Below are 23,911 nucleotides of genomic sequence, written 5' to 3'. Positions count from 1 at the left end.
ATAATGCTGTCTTTCGAGAATTGGCAGCCCCATCGCCTAGGAGCCATGGCCGATAGCCGTGCAAGGCGAGCCTCGGGCGGTCTCTTTATCGCAGGTTCCGAAGCCTGAGGGTGGGTGTCTTTGCCTAGGATCCCAAGCCTAATATTGGGTATCTTTTGTTGGTTCCCAAGCCATAATGTTCAGTCTAAGTGGTCTGGAATTGTTGCTGAATTTGCAACATAATCGGTTCAGAGAAGCTGTATTGTCGGCCCATTGCTGTTGCAGCTGGTGCTAGAATTATTGCAATGATTGACTGCTCGGGAATCCAGCATGTATCATTTCTCACAGGCCAGTGAAAGAAGTTAGCTGGTCCATGAGGATGCATAAAATTTATTAATGCATCATGCTCGTCGACTGAAATTTCAGAAATATTTCCAATCCACCAGTTCCAATCGTAAATGCAGGCAATGTATTGCCCTGGCTGGAGGTTAGCATTTGGCACAAAAGGCATTTCTGATCTGACAGATCTATCTACATGGGCAATGAAAGATGATGGGTCATTTGACACCCTTGAAATGCGAATCTTTTTGTCATCAATTGGCACAAACTGGTGATTTTCTCTTGTTCCAGCAATTGTATGTCCATCTTTGAACCTTTCCTCTTGAACTCCCCGTATTTCGTCAATTTTTTCTTTTGGAACAAAAAAAAAAACTTGATTCCATGCAGTTGCTCGTTGCAAAAATTGAATAAATCCACCGGGGTCAGTTTTTGGTTTTCAGTTGGGCATTGAAGACTGGCACGAGCTGCCAACCTCTTTGCTGTCCCTCCAATCCCATCACAGGGCGACTTTCCATGACTGGTACCAACAAAAATTCCATTCAGCGCTGATATTGAAATCAGCATTGTGGTGGCACAAGTTGGGAAAATTTTTGAAGTTTTTGTACTGGGCTGCAGATCCATCGCTGAAGTAGTGGATATGACGAATCCCATAGATGAGAGTCTTGAGATACTCCACAATTAAAGTTATTATTGAGTTCAAACAATGGATTCACACTGATCGAGACACGCTTGATACCAAACAACTGACCATAGAAGATTTCATTGAAGAATTGGCTTTGAAAATTTCTAAACTTTGTAGTCATCACTACATCGCCAAGCATCAACGTTGCTATCTGAAATCGTTGAAGGAAAATCTGAGACCTGGAGAGCTTGTGATCCTTATGGACTTTGCTGAAAGTTAATAATTTATTGTTCAAGATGCCATTCAAGGTTTCCACTGGGAAAATAGTCAAGCTACAGTACACCCATTTGTAATTTACTTCAAGGAGTTAAATGGTGAAGCTGCGCAGAACATCAGCTTGTGCATAATCAGTGATTGCTCACAACATGACACAGTTGCAGTCCACACTTTCTTAACAGTAATTGTGGAGTCTCTCAAGACTCATCTATGGGATTCGTCATATCCACTACTTCAGCGATGGATCTGCAGCCCAGTAGAAAAATTTTAAAAATTTTCTCAACATGTGCCACCACAATGCTGATTTCAATATCGGCGCTGAATGGAATTTTTGTTGGTACTAGTCATGGAAAGTCGACCTGTGATGGGATTGGAGGGACAGCAAAGAGGTTGGCAGCTCGTGCCAGTCTTCAACGCCCAACTGAAAACCAAATACTGACCCCGGTGGATTTATTCAACTTTTGCAACGAGCAACTGCATGGAATCAAGTTTTTTTTTTTTGTTCCAAAAGAAAAAATTGACGAAATACGGGGAGTTCAAGAGGAAAGGTTCAAAGATGGACATACAATTGCTGGAACAAGAGAAAATCACCAGTTTGTGCCAATTGATGACAAAAAGATTCGCATTTCAAGGGTGTCAAATGACCCATCATCTTTCATTGCCCATGTAGATAGATCTGTCAGATCAGAAATGCCTTTTGTGCCAATTGCAAACTCCCAGCCAGGGCAATACATTGCCTGCATTTACGATAGGAACTGGTGGATTGGAAATATTTCTGAAATTTCAGTCGACGAGCATGATGCATTAATAAATTTTATGCATCCTCATGGACCAGCTAGCTTCTTTCACTGGCCTGTGAGAAATGATACATGCTGGATTCCCGAGCAGTCAATCATTGCAATAATTCTAGCACCAGCTGCAACAGCAATGGGCCGACAATACAGCTTCTCTGAACCGATTATGTTGCAAATTCAGCAACAATTCCAGACCACTTAGACTGAACATTATGGCTTGGGAACCAACAAAAGATACCCAATATTAGGCTTAGGATCCTAGGCAAAGACACCCACCCTCAGGCTTCGGAACCTGCGATAAAGAGACCGCCCGAGGCTCGCCTTGCACGGCTATCGGCCATGGCTCCTAGGCGATGGGGCTGCAAATTCTCGAAAGACAGCATTATTACAATTCTTAATAGGATTATAATACCAATTCTTAGGGAATTGGCTGTGGTATAAACACCATAGACCAATGCAAGGGTTTGACTAGTGCAGTTAGCATTCATTGCGTATTAATAAATAACACCATGTTCAGTGGCATTTTTCATTTCTTAAACTCCACAAAAAAAATCAATGATCCTTGTAGAGAAAAATGTGCTCTTTCTAATGATATCAGAATTAATATATTTTAGGGGTACCCTTTTTGAGAAATTTGACCTAAAAATAGGTAAAATTCGTTTTTTTTAAGTTTTTCATCATATGTGGGTGTGAATATTTCCACAAATACATATGCTTTGACCGTGATATTGCAGCAATGCAAAGTCATGTAGATGTTTGGTGTACAGGGCAAAGCACCAGTTACTATTGGTTTTTGGTCTTGAGTTATATATGGGCAAAGTTTGGCATAAATTTTATGTGACGTGTTTTTCAAGCTACTTTGACACAAAATTGCTGCCAAAATATTGTTTTGTCATAGCCGGTAATAATTTTATCGTGTTTAGCAGCAAAAGTTGAGCTAGTATGCCAAATTTCAGCATCATAGCCAGTATAGAACTCTTAATGGCTATGTGCCAAAGTTTGCAAAATCCTATTAGCTGAAGTGCCCAATGTATTTGAGATCTGGCCCTAAAAATTTACAGACCCTCTTTTCAAACATACATGTACATCCTTATAAATTTTCAGCAAAATCGGAGAAGGTCGAGTGGGGACCACTGGTCCACTTGACATGGAATGACCCATTTCCGAAATGCGCAGGAATTGGTCCTTACCGTGCCTCTTACTTTCCTTAGTAATGTGCATCTCACATGACCACCTATGTCACGCAGTTCCTTTCTGCCTCTCAGACGCTGTGACCGTGCTGGAAGATCATGGCGCCTAGATGCCCGCGCACCGACGGAGGAGAGCCGCACGGGAGCGCCTGTCACCAGCCAGGACATCACTCCGTTAGGTCAACTAACCAGCCGCCGCAAGCCATCTTCTGGAACCTTGTGGACCCCAGAAAGCAGTCATTGACACACTCCCCAAGGAGGGTAAAACACAAAAGGTCATTGCTAAAGAAGTTGTCTGTTCAGAGTGCTGTATCCAAGCATATTAATGGATAGTTGAGTGGAAGGAAAAGGTGTGGTAGAAAATGGTGCACAAGCAACCAGGATAACCGCAGACTTGAAAGGATTCTTAAGAAAAGGCCATTCAAAAATTTGGGGGAGATTCACAAGCAGTGGACTGCTGCTGGAGTCATTGCTTCACGAGCCACCACACACAGACGTATCCAGGACATGGGCTACAAGTGTCGCATTCCTTGTGTCAAGCCACTCATGACCAATAGACTACGCCAGAAGCGTCTTACCTGGGCAAAGGAGAAAAAGAACTGGACTGTTGCTCACTGGTCCAAGGTGTTTTCAGATGGAAGTAAATTTTAAATTTTATTTGCAAATCTAGGTCCCAGAGTCTGGAGGAAGAGTGGAGAGGCCACAATCCAAGGTGCTTGAGGTCTAGTGTGAAGTTTCCACAATCAGTGATGGTTTGGGGAGCCATGTCATCTGCTGGTGTAGGTCCACTGTGTTTTATCAAGACCAAAGTCAGCGCAGCCGTCTACCAGGAAATTTTAGAGCACTTCATGCTTCCCTCTGCCGACAAGCTTTTTGGAGATGGAAATTTCATTCTCCAGCAGAACTTGACACCGTCCACACTGCCAAAAGTACCAATACTTGGTTTAAAAACAACAGTATCACTGTGCTTGATTGGCCAACAAACTTGCCTGACCTACACCCCATAGAGAATCTATGGGGTATTGTTAAGAGGAAGAGAACAGACACCAGACCCAACAATGCAGACGAGCTGAAGGCTGCTATCAAAGCAACCTGGGCTTCCATAACGCCTCAGTAGTGCCACAGGATGATTGCCTACATGCCACACCGCATTGATGCAGTAATTAATGCAAAAGGAACCCCGTCCAAGTACTGAGTGCATTTATTGAGCACACATTTCAGTAGGCCAACATTTCAGATTTTAAAATAATTTTTCAAGCTGGTGTTACAAAGTATTCTAATTTACTGAGATAATGACTTTTGGGATGTCATTGGCTGTAAGCCATAATCATCAACATTAACAGAAATAAACACTTGAAATAGATCACTCTGTGTGTAATGACTTTATATACTATATGTGTTTCACTGTTTGTATTGAAAAACTGTAATAAATTAACTTTTTGATGATATTGTACGTTTGTGAGAATCACCTGTACATCGGCTGCATTCTGATAGGGGTTTTCTATGTTGGTCTTGTAATTTGTTACTTTTTGCTCTCCCTCTCTGTGACTTAAAGGGAAGGTGCCATCAAAAAACATTTTTTTACAGCAATTGTAAAAATGTAAAGACTTAATGTTTAAATTTTCTTTAAAAATATTATCATTTGTTTATAATTTAGTAAAATATGAAAAATAATTTCAAAAGTTTTTGGAATTTCCACTTTTAAATACTAGGGGGAGCAGCTGCTGAAATTTCAGAAAAACCTCGTGTACAACTAGCTCACATTACTGCACTGCAGTAATTTTGGGCGGAGTCTGCTGACCTGTGTGATGTCTCCTCTCCTCCCCTTCTGGGTGTTTGCTAAGGGATAAGAGGATGATATTCAGGAACCCAGTGAGCAGCCATTTTGTTGGTGACTGCAGAGTAAGGCTGCCGTCACACTAGCAGTATTTGGTCAGTATTTGACATCAGTATTTGTAAGCCAAAACCAGGAGTGGAACAATTAAAGGAAAAGGATAATAGAAACATATGCACCACTTCTGCATTTATCACCTACTCCTGGTTTTGGCTTACAAATACTGAGGTAAAATACTGACCAAATCCTGCTAGTGTGACGGCAGCCTAATACTGACAAGTAGACAGTCACTGAGGATGGCAGGCAGCTAGGATTCTGGGAGATATGTGGTGGAGGGAGCAGGGTGACAGCAGCACAGAGTATTTCAGGAGAGCAGGGTGCAGGTCTATGGGGGCACCATGTTCAGTGCGCGGAGCAGCCAGGGATTGTACATAGAGCGCTGTCTTTTATACACATGGATGGACCGACTGCTTGTCTGCTCCACAGAAATCCAGGAAACATTTCTGAAGATTGATGACCTGTTCTGATCCAGACATTGCATGCAAAGACCCCATTCCCCTCCTCAGATCCTGTCTTCTCCATCCTGTCCTGGCGATGTCTGAAAGTGAGACGACAGGCGCAGTACAGGGTGACGCTGGGAAGGAAATGTAGCCATATAGTAATGATAAAAATGAGACCCCTCTCTTCAGCAGCCTCACCAGCCCTGACTGCACCTAACTGGAGGTCATGCTGCCCCCTCCATTACCCCAGACCCGCGTGCAGGTGCTCAGCCAGAACCACCATAGAATGGGTCCACTTTCTGAAGATAATACTGCCATAGTGTTCTCACATAATACCGCCATATAGATCACACATAACACCGCCATCTAGATCACACACAATACTATCAAATAGATCACAGAATACTGTCATACAGTTCTCACATAATACCACCATATAGATCACACATAATACTGCCATATAATTCTCACCTAGTACTGCCACATAGATCACACATAATCCCACAATATAGTTCTCATATACCACCGTCATATAGTTTTTACATCATTCCACAACACTGATCAAACATAATACCGCCATATAGATCACATATAATACCGTCACATAGATCACACAATACTTGGCGGCATAATGTGTGATAATATACAGGGTGGAGCGCGGTAATTTGCTTTTTTGCACTGCATGCTGTGGCGGCACTGTCGGTCGAAGAGAGGGGAGAGTGGGTGTGGCTTACAGTGGCTGATGGGAGATTTGTATTCCTCCGCCTTTCAGTTGCCATCATGCAGTGGACACGTGAGGAGAGGTCATTTTGTGTTGAAGCGTATTTTTCAAATGCCCACTCGATCATTGCAGTGCAGCGTGCTTTTCGTTTACAATTCGCTGTTCCTCCACGCGGACGTGTTCCTGGACGGCAATCAATTGTAAATTGGGTGAATGCATTCAGAACAGCAGGGAATGTGTCATGTGTACGAAGGGGACCTGAGAGAAGGATTACAACACCACAAAACATCGAGAGAGTTAGAGCAGCAGTACTGCAATCTCCGAAACGCTCTGCTCGGAAGCAATCATTTGCTCTTGGCATTTCAAGACGTTCTCTCCACCGGATTCTTCATGATGAACTGAATTTTCACCCGTATGAAATGTGCGTGGTCCAACAATTGTCAGCACGGGACTATTTGACACGGCGGACCTCTTGTGAAGACATGTTAGCAACGATACCCCGTGACGCAATTGTGTTTTTTTCTGATGAGGCACATTTTCACCTCAGTGGGTGTGTAAACAAACAAAATATGCGTTACTGGAGTGAAACAAACCCCAGAGAAGTTCACGAGAGACCTCTGCATTCGGACCGCGTCACTGTGTGGTGCGCCATATCACGAGTAGGCATCATTGGTCTTTACTTTTTTCAGGATAACGGTCGTGCCATAACTGTGAACTCCGAACGGTACTTGTCTATGATACAGGATTATTTTCAGCCGGCTCTTGAGGCAATGGAACTAGAGGATACATGGTTCCAACAGGATGGTGCCACTGCACACACAGCGAGGGTTACCATGAATTGTTTGAGGCAAATGTTTCCTGGACGGCTTATCTCTTTGAGGGGAGATGTGAACTGGCCAGCACGCTCACCAGATTTAGCCCCATGCGATTTTTTTCCTTTGGGGTTACCTGAAGTCTAAGGTGTATATCAACCGTCCCAACACCTTGGAAGACCTAAGGAACAATATTGAAGCTGAAATTGGCAGAATACCAGTGGACATGCTTGTTAGGGTATGTTTCCACGGTACGTAAACGCTGCTTGTTTGACGCTGCAGCGTCAAACAAGCAGCGTCCAGATGTTCCAGCATAGTGGAGGGGATTTTATGAAATCCCATCTCCACTATGCGTGGAAACCCGCACGCGGCGGCCCTGCGACTCCGGACATGCGCGTCTTTTCAGATCGCAGCATGTCCGTACACCTTGCGGGGACGCAGCGTCCCCGCAAGGCATATCACAGGGCCCTATGGCGAGGGGTGCGATGATCCCGGATGTGTACTGTACACATCCGGCATCATCGCGTCCCAGGAAGGGGGCGAGGCTTAGCGCCGAGCGGCTTCGCCGCTGCGGCGATACCGCCGCCCCTCCGGACCGTGGAGCCATACCCTTAGAGTTCATGAAAACTTCAGAAAACGTATGCAGCAGTGTGTGGATAGCGAAGGTCGACATTTGCCAGATACACTATTTAAAACCATGTAATTTAAAAATTCCATTACTGTTCAGTATAATTAAAATATAAAATAAATTTTTCTAATGATCATAATTTTTTTATTTCATTCCCAAATCAGCAAATTACCACGCTCCACCCTGTATATTATAATATCTCGGCATAATGTGTGGTCTTTATGGGAGTATTATGTGATATATATATATATATATATATATATATATATATATATATATATATATACATACATACATACATACATACATACATACATACATACACATATATATATATATATATATATATATATATATATATATATATATATATATATATATATATATATACATTATACGTGATCCATATGGTATTGTGCTGCTCTAGGGAGGTCAGAGAGATGTATGGTGGAAGGAGCAGGGTGACAGGAGCACAGAGTATTTCAGGAGAGCAGTGTACTGGTCTATGGGGGGGAGGGTGTGCTCACACTCACACGCTCCCAACTGTATACTTAGCCTTTACTGGCTATTAAAATGGGGGACACCCCCCAAAAAAAAGACGTGAGGCCCCCTATAATTAATACCCATCAAATACTATGCAGACAGCTGCGGGCTGACATTAATAGCCTAGGAAGGGGCCATGGATATTTTCCCCCCAGGCTAAAAATATCAGCTTTCAGCCGCCTTTTACATGCACCTTTTCTGGTGCTTTGCCTGGCAATTTCCACTTGCCCTGTAGCGGTAGCAAGTGGGGTTCATATTTGTGGGGTTAATGTCACCTTCATAATTGTCCGGTGACATCAAGCCCACAGCTTTGGCTACTTTCACACTAGCGTCGTGCACTGCACGTCGCTATGCGTCGTTTGGTTGAAAAAACGCATCCTGCAAAAGTGCTTGCAGGATGCGTTTTTTCACCATTGATTAGCATTAGCGTCGCATTGCGGCGCTTTGCCACACGTCGCAACCGTCGTGCGACGGTTGCGCCGTGTTGTGGCGGACCGTCGGATGCAAAAAACGTTACATGTAACGTTTTTTGCTGCCGACGGACCGCCATTTCCGACCGCGCATGCGCGGCCGGAACTCCGTCTCCCCGCACCTCACAATGGGGCAGCGGATGCGTGGAAAAACAGCATCCGCTGCACCCCTTGTGCGGCGCAAACAACGCTAGCGTCGGTACGTCAGCCCGACGCTCTGCGACGGGCCGAGTACGACGCTAGTGTGAAAGAAGCCTTAGTAATGGAGAGGCGTCTATAAGGCACCCATCCATTACTAATCCTATAGTTGTATTGTAAATAAAGACTATAAAGTCCTTTATTAATCTTTTTTAAACCATACCGAATGCATAATCCTCGACTCCCTCATCTCCCACAACAAAAATAATAAACTACAATGGGAAAAGACATGCAGAGGGGAGAGGAGTGCATAGGAGAGGATTAGATACTGACTGCTGAGCCGTGTATCTAATCCTGGCCTGTGTGATACCAACTGCTGAGCCGTGTATCTAATCCTGGCCTGTGTGATACCGACTGCTGAGCCGTGTATCTAATCCTGTCCTGTGTGATACCGACTGCTGAGCCGTGTATCTAATCCTGTCCTGTGTGATACCGACTGCTGAGCCGTGTATCTAATCCTGTCCTGTGTGATACCGACTGCTGAGCCGTGTATCTAATCCTGTCCTGTGTGATACCGACTGCTGAGCCGTGTATCTAATCCTGTCCTGTGTGATACCGACTGCTGAGCCGTGTATCTAATCCTGTCCTGTGTGATACCGACTGCTGAGCCGTGTATCTAATCCTGTCCTGTGTGATACCGACTGCTGAGCCGTGTATCTAATCCTGTCCTGTGTGATACTGACTGCTGCGGACACAGTACACAGGACTGGATTAGCTACACAGGACTAGATTAGCTACACAGGACTAGATTAGCTACACAGGACTAGATTAGCTACACAGGACAGAGGTAGCAGTGGTAGGTGTATATAGAGGCAGGTAGCAGTGGTATATAAAGGCAGGTAGCAGTGGTATATAGAGGCAGGTAGCAGTGGTAGGTGGTATATAGGGGCAGGCAGCAGTGGTATATAGAGGCAGGTAGCAGTGGTAGCTGGTATATAGAGGCAGGTAGCAGTGGTAGGTGGTATATAGAGGCAGGTAGTGGTAGGTGGTATATAGAGGCAGGTAGCAGTGGTAGGTGGTATATAGGGGCAGGCAGCAGTGGTATATAGGGGCAGGTAGCAGTGGTAGATGCATAAGAAAAAAAAAAAACCTGTACTTACCTTCTGTCCTCTCTCAGGAAGTGCTGAATCCTGTTCAGGGCAGAGCAGTGTGACGATCTCCCTGCTGTGCTCTGAACAGGTCGGCAGTGAGCAGTGATTGCAGCCTGTAATCTTGTAATGTAATACTAAGTACAGGCTGCAATCACCGCTCCTCGCTGCAGATACTTACCTCGGACCCTGCTTCCCAGCAGCAGCTTCTCCCTGGCAGCTCCTGCCATCGCACGCACTGAGCTGTGTGTGCGATGACAGAGGAAAATAAACAAAATGGCCGCATCTCCTCTCACAGCTGTGACGTAGCAGCTCAGTGGGTGTGCCCAGGTCACAGCTGAGAGGCAGGAGGAGCGGCCTCAATGAAAGATATGCGGTCGGAGCCCGACCGTTGGCTCTTATGCCCATGGCTGCCGTAAGTGAGGAGTGCAAGTGTCGTGCCCAGACACTTACACCCACACTAATGAAAATGGCAGCCTCCAGTAGTAAAAGTGAATAAATAAAAAAGTTTGAAAGTAGTACATTTACTTTTGTATTAAAAATAATTGATTATATAATCAATAATTATTAATACAAAAACTAAAATCACGGCACCTTTCCTTTAATGGGTCACTTTCTGGTGACTCCTCACGCCGGCCACTTGTACTGCGTTATCTATTACTTAACTGACTGCTGTGTAAATTGTCATTTCTGGTGAATTTGCCAAGTACGGTGAAATGTCAGCCAATGTTTCCGCACTGATGGCTACCTGTGGCAGTGGTTAATATGTCACTCTTTGGATTGCAGTTGCATTAGACTTTTTCAGTCCTTTTGTTTCAGGCCAGGATTCAGATTATCTAAAAAAGTCCTGATCAAAGTCTAATCTAGATTGCTAAACTATGGAGCAGTTGTGTCACCAGCCTCCACTGTCTGCTCACCCCAGGATATTAAGGGACCACACACGCTGTCGTTTGCACGCGGCTTCAGGGCTTTTTTCTATGGGCTGAAAATGAAGTGATGGTAATACATCTTGTTTTCAGTTCGATTCATGTACTTTGCACGTACTACTATTTGTGTAATACGCGAATCGGTCAGCATCTTGGTTGGACACTTTTTTCATATTCAAGATTTTCAAGATTTCATCTTCCGGTTTGTAAAGAATTATTTCCATCAGTGATGTTCTTCATATCCACAAGATTTGGTTGATTTGTGACGTTATATATTATTTTTTGTTTTGGATCATTTGCATTAATTTCATGTTTTATTCTTTTATTTAGGAGTAAAGTTCAGCAAGTACAGAAGAAAAATGCTGTTGAATCCATCCATTTCTAAACTGGCCGGGAAGAGGGTTGTGTTGGCCAGCGCATCTCCTCGCAGGCAAGATATACTTTCCAACGTGGTAAGAATTACACATACATGTGCACACCCAGCACATGGCCCTGCTCACATTATACCTGTGCCTTTTTTTATTTATTGAAAGTGATTAGAAATTAACTTCAGTGTTGTAATACTTCTCATACCCGTGGCTGGGAGCCTGCCGTAGGCCCGATTTGTTGCTAGTGTGCTAACCACGTGTCTTTGGCGAGCTCGAATAATATGTCCAAGTTCCCGTGGCTGCATGTCTCACATATTATTCAAGCTCGTTGAAGGCACGTTGTTAGCACACAAGCACGATCGGATAACGCCTTATTCCAGCACGTTCACTCATCACTACTAAAGACGCAATTGGCTCCCATAATGGGAGATCAGGGAAGCGAAGTGTGTGAGACGTTTTATTACTGCAAATAAATACGTTTTGGCTTCAGGGGTCCCAACGATCAGACCCCCAGCAATCAGTATATTATGTTCTATCTTGAGGATAGAGAATCGCTTTTGATTTTGGGAATACACCATTAAGAACTCAGATAATTAAAGATCTTCAAGATCCTATCCCAATATGTAGTAGGTATAACACAAATATTACCAAATGCCTCTAATTGGAATGTAGTATTGTTCTTCTGATTATCTCATGTGCAGGGCATTGCAGTAGCTTTGGTATCCATGGTTACGACCACTAACAGCGAAGTAACTCACTATATGAGTAGTCATAACCATGGATACCTAAGCTATGCACTTTTTTCTTGGCTTGACAAAGGCCCTGTGTGGCCAAAATGTTATTAACTTTCCTGTTCGTACAATGGCGTCAATAAAAATATTTTTGTGGAAGGAAGATACACTTTGCATTGGATTCTTGGAATATGTGCAATATTTACTACCCACTGGAAGGGCTGTACCAAGTCTGCACCGGACACGGAGTGGTGCATGAGTTATACCTTGTATTCATGGACACCTAAGCTAATGCAATGCCCTGCACATGGGGTAAGTGACATGGTGAACCACAGGATCTATACTACATTTCTAATTGGAGGTATTTGCTGATATTTTTATTATTACATCTACTACATTGGGACAGGATCTTAGTGATGGGAATACCCCTTGAAAAATTAAACGCTTGATGCACTTTTGCACTGATTAGGCACATAGTTACATAGTTACATAGTTATTAAGGTTGAAGGAAGACTGTAAGTCCATCTAGTTCAACCCATAGCCTAACCTAACATGCCCTAACATGTTGATCCAGAGGAAGGCAAAAAAAACCCATGTGGCAAAGAGTAACTCCACCATGGGGAAAAAAATTCCTTCCCGACTCCACATACGGCAATCAGACTAGTTCCCTGGATCAACGCCTTATCAAGGAATCTAGTGTATATACCCTGTAACATTATACTTTTCCAGAAAGGTATCCAGTCCCCTCTTAAATTTAATTAATGAATCACTCATTACAACATCATATGGCAGAGAGTTCCATAGTCTCACTGCTCTTACAGTAAAGAATCCGCGTCTGTTATTATGCTTAAACCTTCTTTCCTCCAGACGTAGAGGATGCCCCCTTGTCCCTGTCTCAGGTCTATGATTAAAAAGATCATCAGAAAGGTCTTTGTACTGTCCCCTCATATATTTATACATTAAAATAAGATCACCCCTTAGTCTTCGTTTTTCCAAACTAAATAGCCCCAAGTGTAATAACCTATCTTAGTATTGCAGACCCCCCAGTCCTCTAATAACCTTGGTCGCTCTTCTCTGCACCCGCTCCAGTTCAGCTATGTCCTTCTTATACACCGGAGACCAGAACTGTGCACAGTATTCTAAGTGTGGTCGAACTAGTGACTTGTATAGAGGTAAAATTATGTTCTCCTCATGAGCATCTATGCCTCTTTTAATACATCCCATTATTTTATTTGCCTTAGTAGCAGCTGCCTGACACTGGCCACTGAATATGAGTTTTTCATTGACGGTTTTGCCCAGAGTTTTAGAATTAAGCACATAGTTATACATCTTATTACTTCTACCCAAGTGCATGACCTTACATTTATCCCCATTAAAGCTCATTTGCCATTTATCAGCCCAAGCTTCTAGTTTACATAAATCATCCTGTAATATAAAATTGTCCTCCCCTGTATTGATTACCCTGCAGAGTTTAGTGTCATCTGCAAATATTGAAATTCTACTCTGAATGCCCCCTACAAGGTCATTAATAAATATGTTAAAAAGAAGAGGGCCCAATACTGACCCCTGTGGTACCCCACTGCTAACCGCGACCCAGTCCGAGTGTGCTCCATTAATAACCACCCTTTGTTTCCTATCCCTGAGCCAGCTCTCAACCCACTTACACATATTTTCCCCTATCCCCATTACTCTCATTTTATGTAACAACCTTTTGTGTGGCACCGTATCAAAAGCTTTGGAAAAGTCCATATACACTACGTCCACTGGGTTCCCTTGGTCCAGTCCGGAACTTACCTCTTCATAGAAGCTGATCAAATTAGTCTGACATGAACGGTCCCTAGTAAACCCGTGCTGATACTGGGTCATAAGGTTATTCCTCTTCAGATACTCCAGTATAGTATCCCTTAGAATGCCCTCCAGGATTTTACCCACAGTAGAGGTTAAGCTTACTGGCCTATAATTACCGAGTTCAGTTTTTGCCCCTTTTTTGAATATTGGCACCACATTTGCTATACGCCAGTCCTGTGGTACAGACCCTGTTATTATGGACTCTTTAAAGATTAAAAATAATGGTCTATCAATGACTGTACTTAGTTCCTGCAGTTCTCGGGGGTGTATCCCATCCGGGCCCGGAGATTTGTCAATTTTAGTTATTTTTAGACGCCGCTGTACTTCCTGCTGGGTTAAGCAGGTAACATTAAATTGGGAATTATTATCACTAGTCATATTGGCTGCCATGGGATTTTCTTTTGTAAATACTGATGAAAAAAAGTCATTTAGCATATTGGCTTTTTCCTCATCCTCATCCACCATTTCCCCCAGATTATTTTTAAGGGGGCCAACACTGTCATTTTTTAGTTTCTTACTATTTATATAGTTAAAGAATATTTTGGGATTATTTTTACTCTCTCTGGCAATGAGTCTCTCTGTCTCAATCTTTGCATCCTTGATTTGCTTTTTACAGAATTTATGTAATTTTCTGTATTTATTTAATGCCTCCTCACTACCTACTTCCTTTAATTCTCTAAATGCTTTCTTTTTGTCCCTTATTGCGCCCCTTACAGCTCTATTTAGCCATATTGGTTTCCTCCTATTTCTAGTATGTTTATTCCCATACGGTATATACTGTGCACAGGTCCTATCCAGGATGCTAATAAACGTCTCCCATTTTCTTTGTGTATTTTTGTGTCTCAGGATATCGAGACATTTCTTTATTTGTTATTAATGTATTCCAATCTTTGTCTTTCTGCACTGTGGTTGTTTAGCCCCTTTCTGAAATGTATCATACATGTACATGTCATTTTTGATGTGGGTTCCTTGATTGTGCTCAGGATCTGAGCCTGCACCCATGTCAGTGATTGGAGCTAGCTCAACCACTACTATTAAACATTCAGATGCTGATGTCAATCACTGTGGCTTTTAAGTTTTTATATCCATGGGCTTATGTGTAAGGGGGAGGGGTGTGTGTTTAAGTCCCATCACATGTATTCCATTCCTTGCTTTTGTGCAGTGCTTATGAGATCATCAAGGTCCTCAATGCCGCCATCTTTGTACTGCTCTGACTTCTCTGAAGCCTGGCCAGTTAACTGATCTCATAGATGATTAGAAAATGGTCCTTACTGCAGCGCTAAAGTATTATAGTATATTGTACAAGTGGTCAGCAGATCATGTGGACTAAAGCTATGTAAGAAAATAAACATTTAAGAAAAAAATGTTTAATTCACCTCCTTTTCCTATTCTGAAAATAATAGGCATATTAAGTATTATCGTGTACATGAAAGGAAGATATGTCAAAATCTAAAACTGATTAAAAAAAACCTGTGACATCCAGAAATGCTATTTACTGACCGATCTAGTGGTAATCTGGAGGTGAATAGCATTTACATCATGTCTAGCAGGCTTACTGGAGCAGCGGCCACAGGGAGAAAATGAAGGTATGTTCTCAGTAGTCCGGGGGAATGGTGTTTTAGTCACTGATCACCATATAGTGAGCGTGCTGTAATCTCCTCCCCAGCAGTGTACATGTGCACAGCAGGTTGTCAATCAATGTTCAATGATTGCAGTAAGACTAAAACTTCATTTGGGGGAAGAAACACCAGAATTGTAATTTTTCTGTTCATTACACTTCTCTGAATTTAGACACACAGATCATCAAGATTCACTTCTGGCAGCTCCCTTTGCAATTGCTAACCAATAATATCTCAGGTGTGTTGCATGGTAGACAAATCCAGAGACGCTGCAGGCCGTGATAGCATGTATAGGCCTCTCAGGTTTCTCCCATTAGCACGAACAACATGCGGCCCAGATAACCTGTCCCATATCCATGATTGTAATAGAAAATGCATCCACCTAATTGTCCCAGGCAACAGTGGAGTAAGTTTGGCATGGACGGCTTTCGTCTCCTCCTCTATACCACTCACATCATGCTGTACTTTTCTGTCCACTACTTTCATATGAGTGCTGACTAAGTGTAAAATGAGCCACTCTCCGCTACAGTTGGCCATGGGTGGCTGAACGTCATTACTCCCTCAACCCTCGCCCCAGTCTGGTGAGTGTTTTTTTTACAGTATCGATGGCATGCCCCCCTCCATTTGGCCACATAATATAAATGCCTTAACATCTTATGCGATTATCCAACCACATGATGGCGGCAGTATTGAGGTTACATACCGACACAGGATATGTTAAGGTGTGTGATATAATCAGTGTGTAGTTTACTGTAAATGTATTTTATTCATTATTTTCTGGAAAAAAAATTGCATGGGCTCCAGCATAATTTTCATAACCAGCAGAGGGACAGCTGGGGGCAGGTGTTTTTAGCCTGGAAAGGGGGTAATACTCGTGGAGCTTCCCAGGCTATTAATTTCAGGTCACAGCTGTATACTAAGCTTTTACTGGTTATTAAAATGGGGGACCTCCCCAAAAAATGACATGGGGTCACCTAATTGATAACAATCAAAGCCTAGGCATACAGCTGCAGACTGATATTAATAGCCATGGGTACTAGACTAAAAACATCAGCTCTCAACCGCCCCAGAAATGGCGCATCCACGTTGGACAGGTGAGGAATATGGTTGTTTATTATTTTAATTCTTTTATAGGGGACATTGGCTTCAGTGGAATAAGCGCAAGTTGAGAATACGTGTTTTTGGTTAATTTAGAGTCAATAGAGGAGTTTGTGTAATTTTTTCAAATAAAGGACTTTTTTATTCTGGGTGTTATTTTTTTTGACAATTTGACTATGGGGTTAGTAATGGGGGCATCTCATAGACACCTCTCTATTACTAACCCCTAGGCTTGATGTCACCTGACAATACAAATTGACATCAACCCCAATACTATCACCGCACTTGACACAAGTGCAAGTGGGAAGAGTTAGGCTAAGTGCCAGTTTTGGCGCACCTTATGGACGCGCCATTTCTGGGGCGGCCGAGATCTGACGTTTTTAGCCTGGTACGGGGCCAATATCCATGTGCAGCTGTCTGCCTTTGTTGGTTATTATGGGGGGCCATAAGCCATTTTATTTTTATTTTTTTTTAATTATTTGGGGGGGTTCCTCATTTTAATAACCAGTAAGGCTGTGTGCACACGTTCCGGATTTTTTGCATTTTTTTTCGCTATAAAAACGCGATATAAACGCATACATATGCATCCCATTATTGATAATGCATTCCGCAATTTTTGTGCATGTGTTTCTCAGAAAAAAAACGCATTGCGGTAAAAAACGCAGCACGTTCATTAATTTTGTGGATTTTTTGCAGATTTCACACTATATTATTGCATTGGGAACTTCCGGAAAAAAAAAAACCGCGAGAAAAACGCATGCGGATTTCTTGCAGAAAATGTCCGGTTTTGTTCAGGAAATTACTGCAAGAAATCCTGACTAGGGTTGAGCGACTTTCATTTTTTTAAGATCGAGTAGGGTTTTGGGAAACCCGATTTTGTCCAGAGTCGAGTCGAGTGCAGTCGGCCGATTATCGCTAAAAGTCGGGGATCGACCGAAACACGAAACCCAATGCAAGTCAATGGGGAAGCATAGTCGGCAGTGAGTGGAGGCCAGGAAAACACCTACAGTGCCCATTTTAATGCCAAAAACATCCATTCTTGTTTCTGAAGCTTGCCAATCTTAATTAACTGTATAATAATAGTTGGGCATAGGGAATTGGGTGAAAGTTGTGGGGGGAGTAGGGCTGGCTCAAGTTTTTCGTGGGCCCAGGAAATGCGGACTACGTCACGGCGGTGTTGCAGGGAAAGGTAAGTATTTAAAAGTTGCAAGTGCTGTGATCCTGAGCAAGCAGGGGGGGGGCCCACTCGTTCGCATTGCCACTGGCACAGGGCCCCTCAAAGTACGGCGGTGTGTTTGCATGGCGGGGGCGCCTCCCACCAGCAGCGACACTTTTGCGTACTCTGAGGGGCCCTGTGCCAGTGACGTCGCCAACGAGTATGCCCCCCCACCTGATGAAGGAACCTGCACTTTCATCTGCACCTTCCTCTTTGTCCCTGTGTAAGGTGGTATAACATGCGGGAAGGGGAACCTTACTTTCAGCAGGGACAGATTCTGGCTGTGTAGAGTACAAGGGGAATGTAGTGGTCTAGGTCAATGTACCAGCAGACTCATTTAGCAGTGGCTGGGCAATGGGCAGGATGAGGAGGAAACAGATATAGGGCCAAAGAATAAAGTAGGCTACATGCAGTTCAAAATTGGTAACAGGACTAAACAGGCGGCATTGCTTTGTTCAGTGGAGTAGCAAACCCAAGAGCAGCAGACACTGTTTCAAGGGCCTAACCACACTAGTAGGCCAAATGCAGTTTAATATCTGATAGTATAGGGCGAAAGCCAGAATGTGGAAGCTCAGCTTTGTTCAGTTGAGGACAACACCAGGGAGGGGCAGACACCTTTAGTAGGCCGGAAAAGCCTATTGCATTTTTTAAAATGGTAATTTGGAGCAGAAGGTTGAAGCTCAGCTTTATTTACTTGAGGGCAACACCAGGGAGGGGCAGAAGCCGTTAGTAGGCCCTAACCACCATTTTTTTTTTTTAAACCACATAATGAGAGCCGGAAGGTTGAAGCTCAGCTTTATTTAGTTGAGGACAACACCAGGGAGGGGCACACAGACAGACACCTTTAGTAGGCCTGAAAAGCCTATTGCATTTTTCAAAATGGTAATTTGGAGCAGAAGGTTGAAGCTCAGCTTTATTTAGTTGAGGGCAACACCAGGGAGGGGCAGAAGCCGTTAGTAGGCCCTAACCACCATTTTTTTTTTAAAACCACATAATGAGAGCCGGAAGGTTGAAGCTCAGCTTTATTTAGTTGAGGACAACACCAGGGAGGGGCAGAAGCCGTTAGTAGGCCCTAACCACCATTTTTTTTTTTAAAACCACATAATGAGAGCCGGAAGGTTGAAGCTCAGCTTTATTTAGTTGAGGACAACACCAGGGAGGGGCAGAAGCCGTTAGTAGGCCCTAACCACCATTTTTTTTTTTAAAACCACATAATGAGAGCCGGAAGGTTGAAGCTCAGCTTTATTTAGTTGAGGACAACACCAGGGAGGGGCACACAGACAGACACCTTTTGTAGGCCTGAAAAGCCTATTGCATTTTTCAAAATGGTAATTTGGAGCAGAAGGTTGAAGCTCAGCTTTATTTAGTTGAGGGCAACACCAGGGAGGGGCAGAAGCCGTTAGTAGGCCCTAACCACCATTTTTTTTTTAAAACCACATAATGAGAGCCGGAAGGTTGAAGCTCAGCTTTATTTAGTTGAGGACAACACCAGGGAGGGGCAGAAGCCGTTAGTAGGCCCTAACCACCATTTTTTTTTTTTAAACCACATAATGAGAGCCGGAAGGTTGAAGCTCAGCTTTATTTAGTTGAGGACAACACCAGGGAGGGGCACACAGACAGACACCTTTAGTAGGCCTGAAAAGCCTATTGCATTTTTCAAAATGGTAATTTGGAGCAGAAGGTTGAAGCTCAGCTTTATTTAGTTGAGGGCAACACCAGGGAGGGGCAGAAGCCGTTAGTAGGCCCTAACCACCATTTTTTTTTTAAAACCACATAATGAGAGCCGGAAGGTTGAAGCTCAGCTTTATTTAGTTGAGGACAACACCAGGGAGGGGCAGAAGCCGTTAGTAGGCCCTAACCACCATTTTTTTTTTTTAAACCACATAATGAGAGCCGGAAGGTTGAAGCTCAGCTTTATTTAGTTGAGGACAACACCAGGGAGGGGCAGAAGCCGTTAGTAGGCCCTAACCACCATTTTTTTTTTTAAAACCACATAATGAGAGCCGGAAGGTTGAAGCTCAGCTTTATTTAGTTGAGGACAACACCAGGGAGGGGCACACAGACAGACACCTTTTGTAGGCCTGAAAAGCCTATTGCATTTTTCAAAATGGTAATTTGGAGCAGAAGGTTGAAGCTCAGCTTTATTTAGTTGAGGGCAACACCAGGGAGGGGCAGAAGCCGTTAGTAGGCCCTAACCAAAGTTGAAGGCCAAATGCAGTTTAATTTCTGATACTATAGGCCGAAAGCCAGAAGGTGGAAGTTCCGATTTAGACAGTGGAGGACAATTTGAATTAGGGACTGCAGACAGACTTAGTAGGCTGTCCCCTGTGGACCATGCATCCACCACATTAACCCATTGCGCCGTAATGGACACGTAATCTTCCGTGGCCATGCCTACAGGTCCATGCGTCTGTTGTCAGGTGCACCTTTGTACTCACAGATTGCCAGAGTGCATGGACAATGCGGTCTTCTACATGCTGGTGGAGGGTTGGGATGGCTTTTCTCGCAAAAGAAGTGTCGACTGGTTAGCTTGTAGCGTGGTACAGCGTAGTCCATCATGGCCTTATTAATAGTAAATAAAATATATAACTAGGCTCTATGAACTTTTAAATAGGTTCCAGGGGTACACGGGCAGCATTGGTGTGGTCAGTGGAGGAGTATTGCAAGTAGGGGCTGCAGACAGGCTATCAAAGGCCTAAAATAACAAACAGTAGGCAGTCATGGCAGTTTTACATCGGTTACATGGATACACAGGCAGGCACTCCAGGCAGCATTGTGGTCAGTGGAGGAGTATTGCAAGTAGGGGCCGCAGACAGGCTATCAAAGGCCTAAAATAACAAACAATAGGCTCATGGCAGTTTTACAGCGGTTACATGGATACACGGGCAGGCAGCTTGGTGGTCAGTGGAGGAGTATTTAAAGTAGGGACCGCAGACAGGCTTCAAAGGCCTAACATAAGAAAATGGGCTGGCTGTAGGCACTTTATAATTGGTTCCAGGGGTACACGGGCAGCAGTGGTCTGGTCAGTGGAGGAGTATTTAAAGTAGGGACCGCAGACAGGCTATCAAAGGCCTAACATAACAAACAATAGGCTCATGGCAGTTTCACAGCGGTTACATGGATACACGGGCAGGCAGCTTGGTGGTCAGTGGAGGAGTATTGCAAGTAGGGGCTGCAGACAGGCTATCAAAGGCCTAAAATAACAAACAGTAGGCAGTCATGGCAGTTTTACATCGGTTACATGGATACACAGGCAGGCACTCCAGGCAGCATTGTGGTCAGTGGAGGAGTATTGCAAGTAGGGGCCGCAGACAGGCTATCAAAGGCCTAAAATAACAAACAATAGGCTCATGGCAGTTTTACAGCGGTTACATGGATACACGGGCAGGCAGCTTGGTGGTCAGTGGAGGAGTATTTAAAGTAGGGACCGCAGACAGGCTTCAAAGGCCTAACATAAGAAAATGGGCTGGCTGTAGGCACTTTATAATTGGTTCCAGGGGTACACGGGCAGCAGTGGTCTGGTCAGTGGAGGAGTATTTAAAGTAGGGACCGCAGACAGGCTATCAAAGGCCTAACATAACAAACAATAGGCTCATGGCAGTTTCACAGCGGTTACATGGATACACGGGCAGGCAGCTTGGTGGTCAGTGGAGGAGTATTGCAAGTAGGGGCTGCAGACAGGCTATCAAAGGCCTAAAATAACAAACAGTAGGCAGTCATGGCAGTTTTACATCGGTTACATGGATACACAGGCAGGCACTCCAGGCAGCATTGTGGTCAGTGGAGGAGTATTGCAAGTAGGGACCGCAGACAGGCTTCAAAGGCCTAACATAAAAAAATGGGCTGGCTGTAGGCACTTTATAATTGGTTCCAGGGGTACACGGGCAGCAGTGGTCTGGTCAGTGGAGGAGTATTTAAAGTAGGGACCGCAGACAGGCTATCAAAGGCCTAAAATAACAAACAATAGGCTCATGGCAGTTTCACAGCGGTTACATGGATACACGGGCAGGCAGCTTGGTGGTCAGTGGAGGAGTATTGCAAGTAGGGGCCGCAGACAGGCTATCAAAGGCCTAAAATAACAAACAATAGGCTCATGGCAGTTTTACAGCGGTTACATGGATACACAGGCAGCTTGGTGGTGAGTGGAGGAGTAGTGCAAGGAGTGTCTGTCCCAGTACTCCCAAAATATAAATAGATGTTAATGTCTCGCAAAACAACCAAAACAAAAAAAAAAGGTGGCATACTTAGGTACAGGGGTGGGCTCATCTACTGAGTTTCTGACATAGTAATTTGGCAGTAACTATTTAATGGTGCCAATATAGGACACAGACACAGACTACTTTAAGTTGCATCATAGATGTCTACAAATTTGTATTGTCAGTGCCAGACATTGAATGATGTCAGCGAATAGACTAAAGATTGGTGGAGCTGTGCGACATAATTTTGCACGTGGTAGAGCACATTTTGAGCTGGGGTAGGGGGGAACTCTCTTGAGGCCGGCGGGACCGCCCCAGGGCCCCTCATGTTACAACGGTGTGTCTGACGTTGGGTGCGCACCACCACCGCCAGAGACACTACATTGTACTATGAGGGACCCAGTAGCAATGCCGTCAACCAAAAGCGAGCACACCCACCTCTTCAGACAAACAGCAGTCTCACGGGTGCTTGCGCCAAGTCGCGATACCACGGCCCCGTGTGGGGAGTTTTGCCATTTAGGGAGGTGTAAACATGTCGTATGCTGTACAATCAGCTGCAGCAAATTAGACATAAGAAAAGTAATTCACAGGCAAGAGCTTTTCATAGGAAAGCTAGGTGTCGGCCGGGCAAGGTGGGGCAAAAGATTTCGAAATCCAGTTGTGGTTCATTTTAATGAATGTTAGATCGTCAACATTTTGGGTAGCCAGACGAGTCCTTTTTTCGGTTAATATTGAACCTGCAGCACTGAATACTCTTTCTGATAGGACACTTGCTGCCGGGCAAGCAAGCTCCTGCAATGCATATTCTGCCAATTCTGGCCAGGTGTCTAATTTGGAGGCCCAGTAATCAAATGGGAATGACGGTTGAGGGAGAACATCGATAAGGGATGAAAAATAGTTAGTAACCATACTGGACAAATGTTGTCTCCTGTCACTTTCAATTGATGCAGCAGTACCTGTCCTGTCTGCGGTCATAGCAAAATCACTCCACAACCTGGTCAGAAAACCCCTCTGTCCAATGCCACTTCTGATGTGTGCACCCCTAACACTCCTAGTCTGCTGCCCCCTGGAGCTCGTGTGAGAACGATCACGTGCGCTGTGTGCTGGGAATGCCTGAAGCAAACGGTCAACAAGAGTTGATTGTTTGGTTGCTAATATTAGTTCCAAGTTCTCATGTGGCATAATATTTTGCAATTTGCCTTTATAGCGTGGATCAAGGAGGCAGGCCAACCAGTAATCGTCATCGTTCATCATTTTCGTAATGCGTGTGTCCCTTTTTAGGATACGTAAGGCATAATCCGCCATGTGGGCCAAAGTTCCAGTTGTCAAATCTCCGGTTGTGATTGGTTGAGGGGCAGTTGCAGGCAAATCTACGTCACTTGTGTCCCTCAAAAAACCAGAACCCGGCCGTGACACGCAACCAAATTCCTGTGCCCCCGGGAAAGGTTCGGCATTAAAAATATACTCATCCCCATCATCCTCCTCGTCCTCCACCTCCTCTTCGCCCGCTACCTCGTCCTGTACACTGCCCTGACCAGACAATGGCTGACTGTCATCAAGGCTTTCCTCTTCCTCTGGTGCAGACGCCTGCTCCTTTATGTGCGTCAAACTTTGCATCAGCAGACGCATTAGGGGGATGCTCATGCTTATTACGGCGTTGTCTGCACTAACCAGCCGTGTGCATTCCTCAAAGCACTGAAGGACTTGACACATGTCTTGTATCTTAGACCACTGCACACCTGACAACTCCATGTCTGCCATCCTACTGCCTGCCCGTGTATCCTCCCACAAATAAATAACAGCACGCCTCTGTTCGCACAGTCTCTGAAGCATGTGCAGTGTTGAGTTCCACCTTGTTGCAACGTCTATGATTAGGCGATGCTGGGGAAGGTTCAAAGACCGCTGATAGGTCTGC

The 23,911-nt window shown here is 44.2% G+C and overlaps 1 protein-coding gene across 2 annotated transcripts in view; it reads left to right on the top strand.

The window, feature by feature from the left end:
- ASMTL (acetylserotonin O-methyltransferase like) overlaps window positions 1-23,911 on the top strand; it is a 114,271-nt gene that overhangs the window by 9,358 nt on the left and 81,002 nt on the right. The window contains exons 1-2 of one of the 2 annotated variants that reach the window (XM_077294678.1): window positions 10,862-10,993; window positions 11,251-11,372. In XM_077294678.1, coding sequence (XP_077150793.1) covers window positions 11,280-11,372 — 93 coding nt within the window. In that variant the 5' untranslated portion in view covers window positions 10,862-10,993; window positions 11,251-11,279. Of the gene's footprint in view, window positions 1-10,861; window positions 10,994-11,250; window positions 11,373-23,911 lie in introns of those variants that run through there. The other variant, XM_077294677.1, reaches the window with a different exon arrangement.

Source organism: Ranitomeya variabilis, chromosome 3, assembly GCF_051348905.1.
Source record: "Ranitomeya variabilis isolate aRanVar5 chromosome 3, aRanVar5.hap1, whole genome shotgun sequence".
Taxonomy (NCBI): domain Eukaryota; kingdom Metazoa; phylum Chordata; class Amphibia; order Anura; family Dendrobatidae; genus Ranitomeya; species Ranitomeya variabilis.
This window is presented reverse-complemented; position numbering and strand designations above follow the sequence as displayed.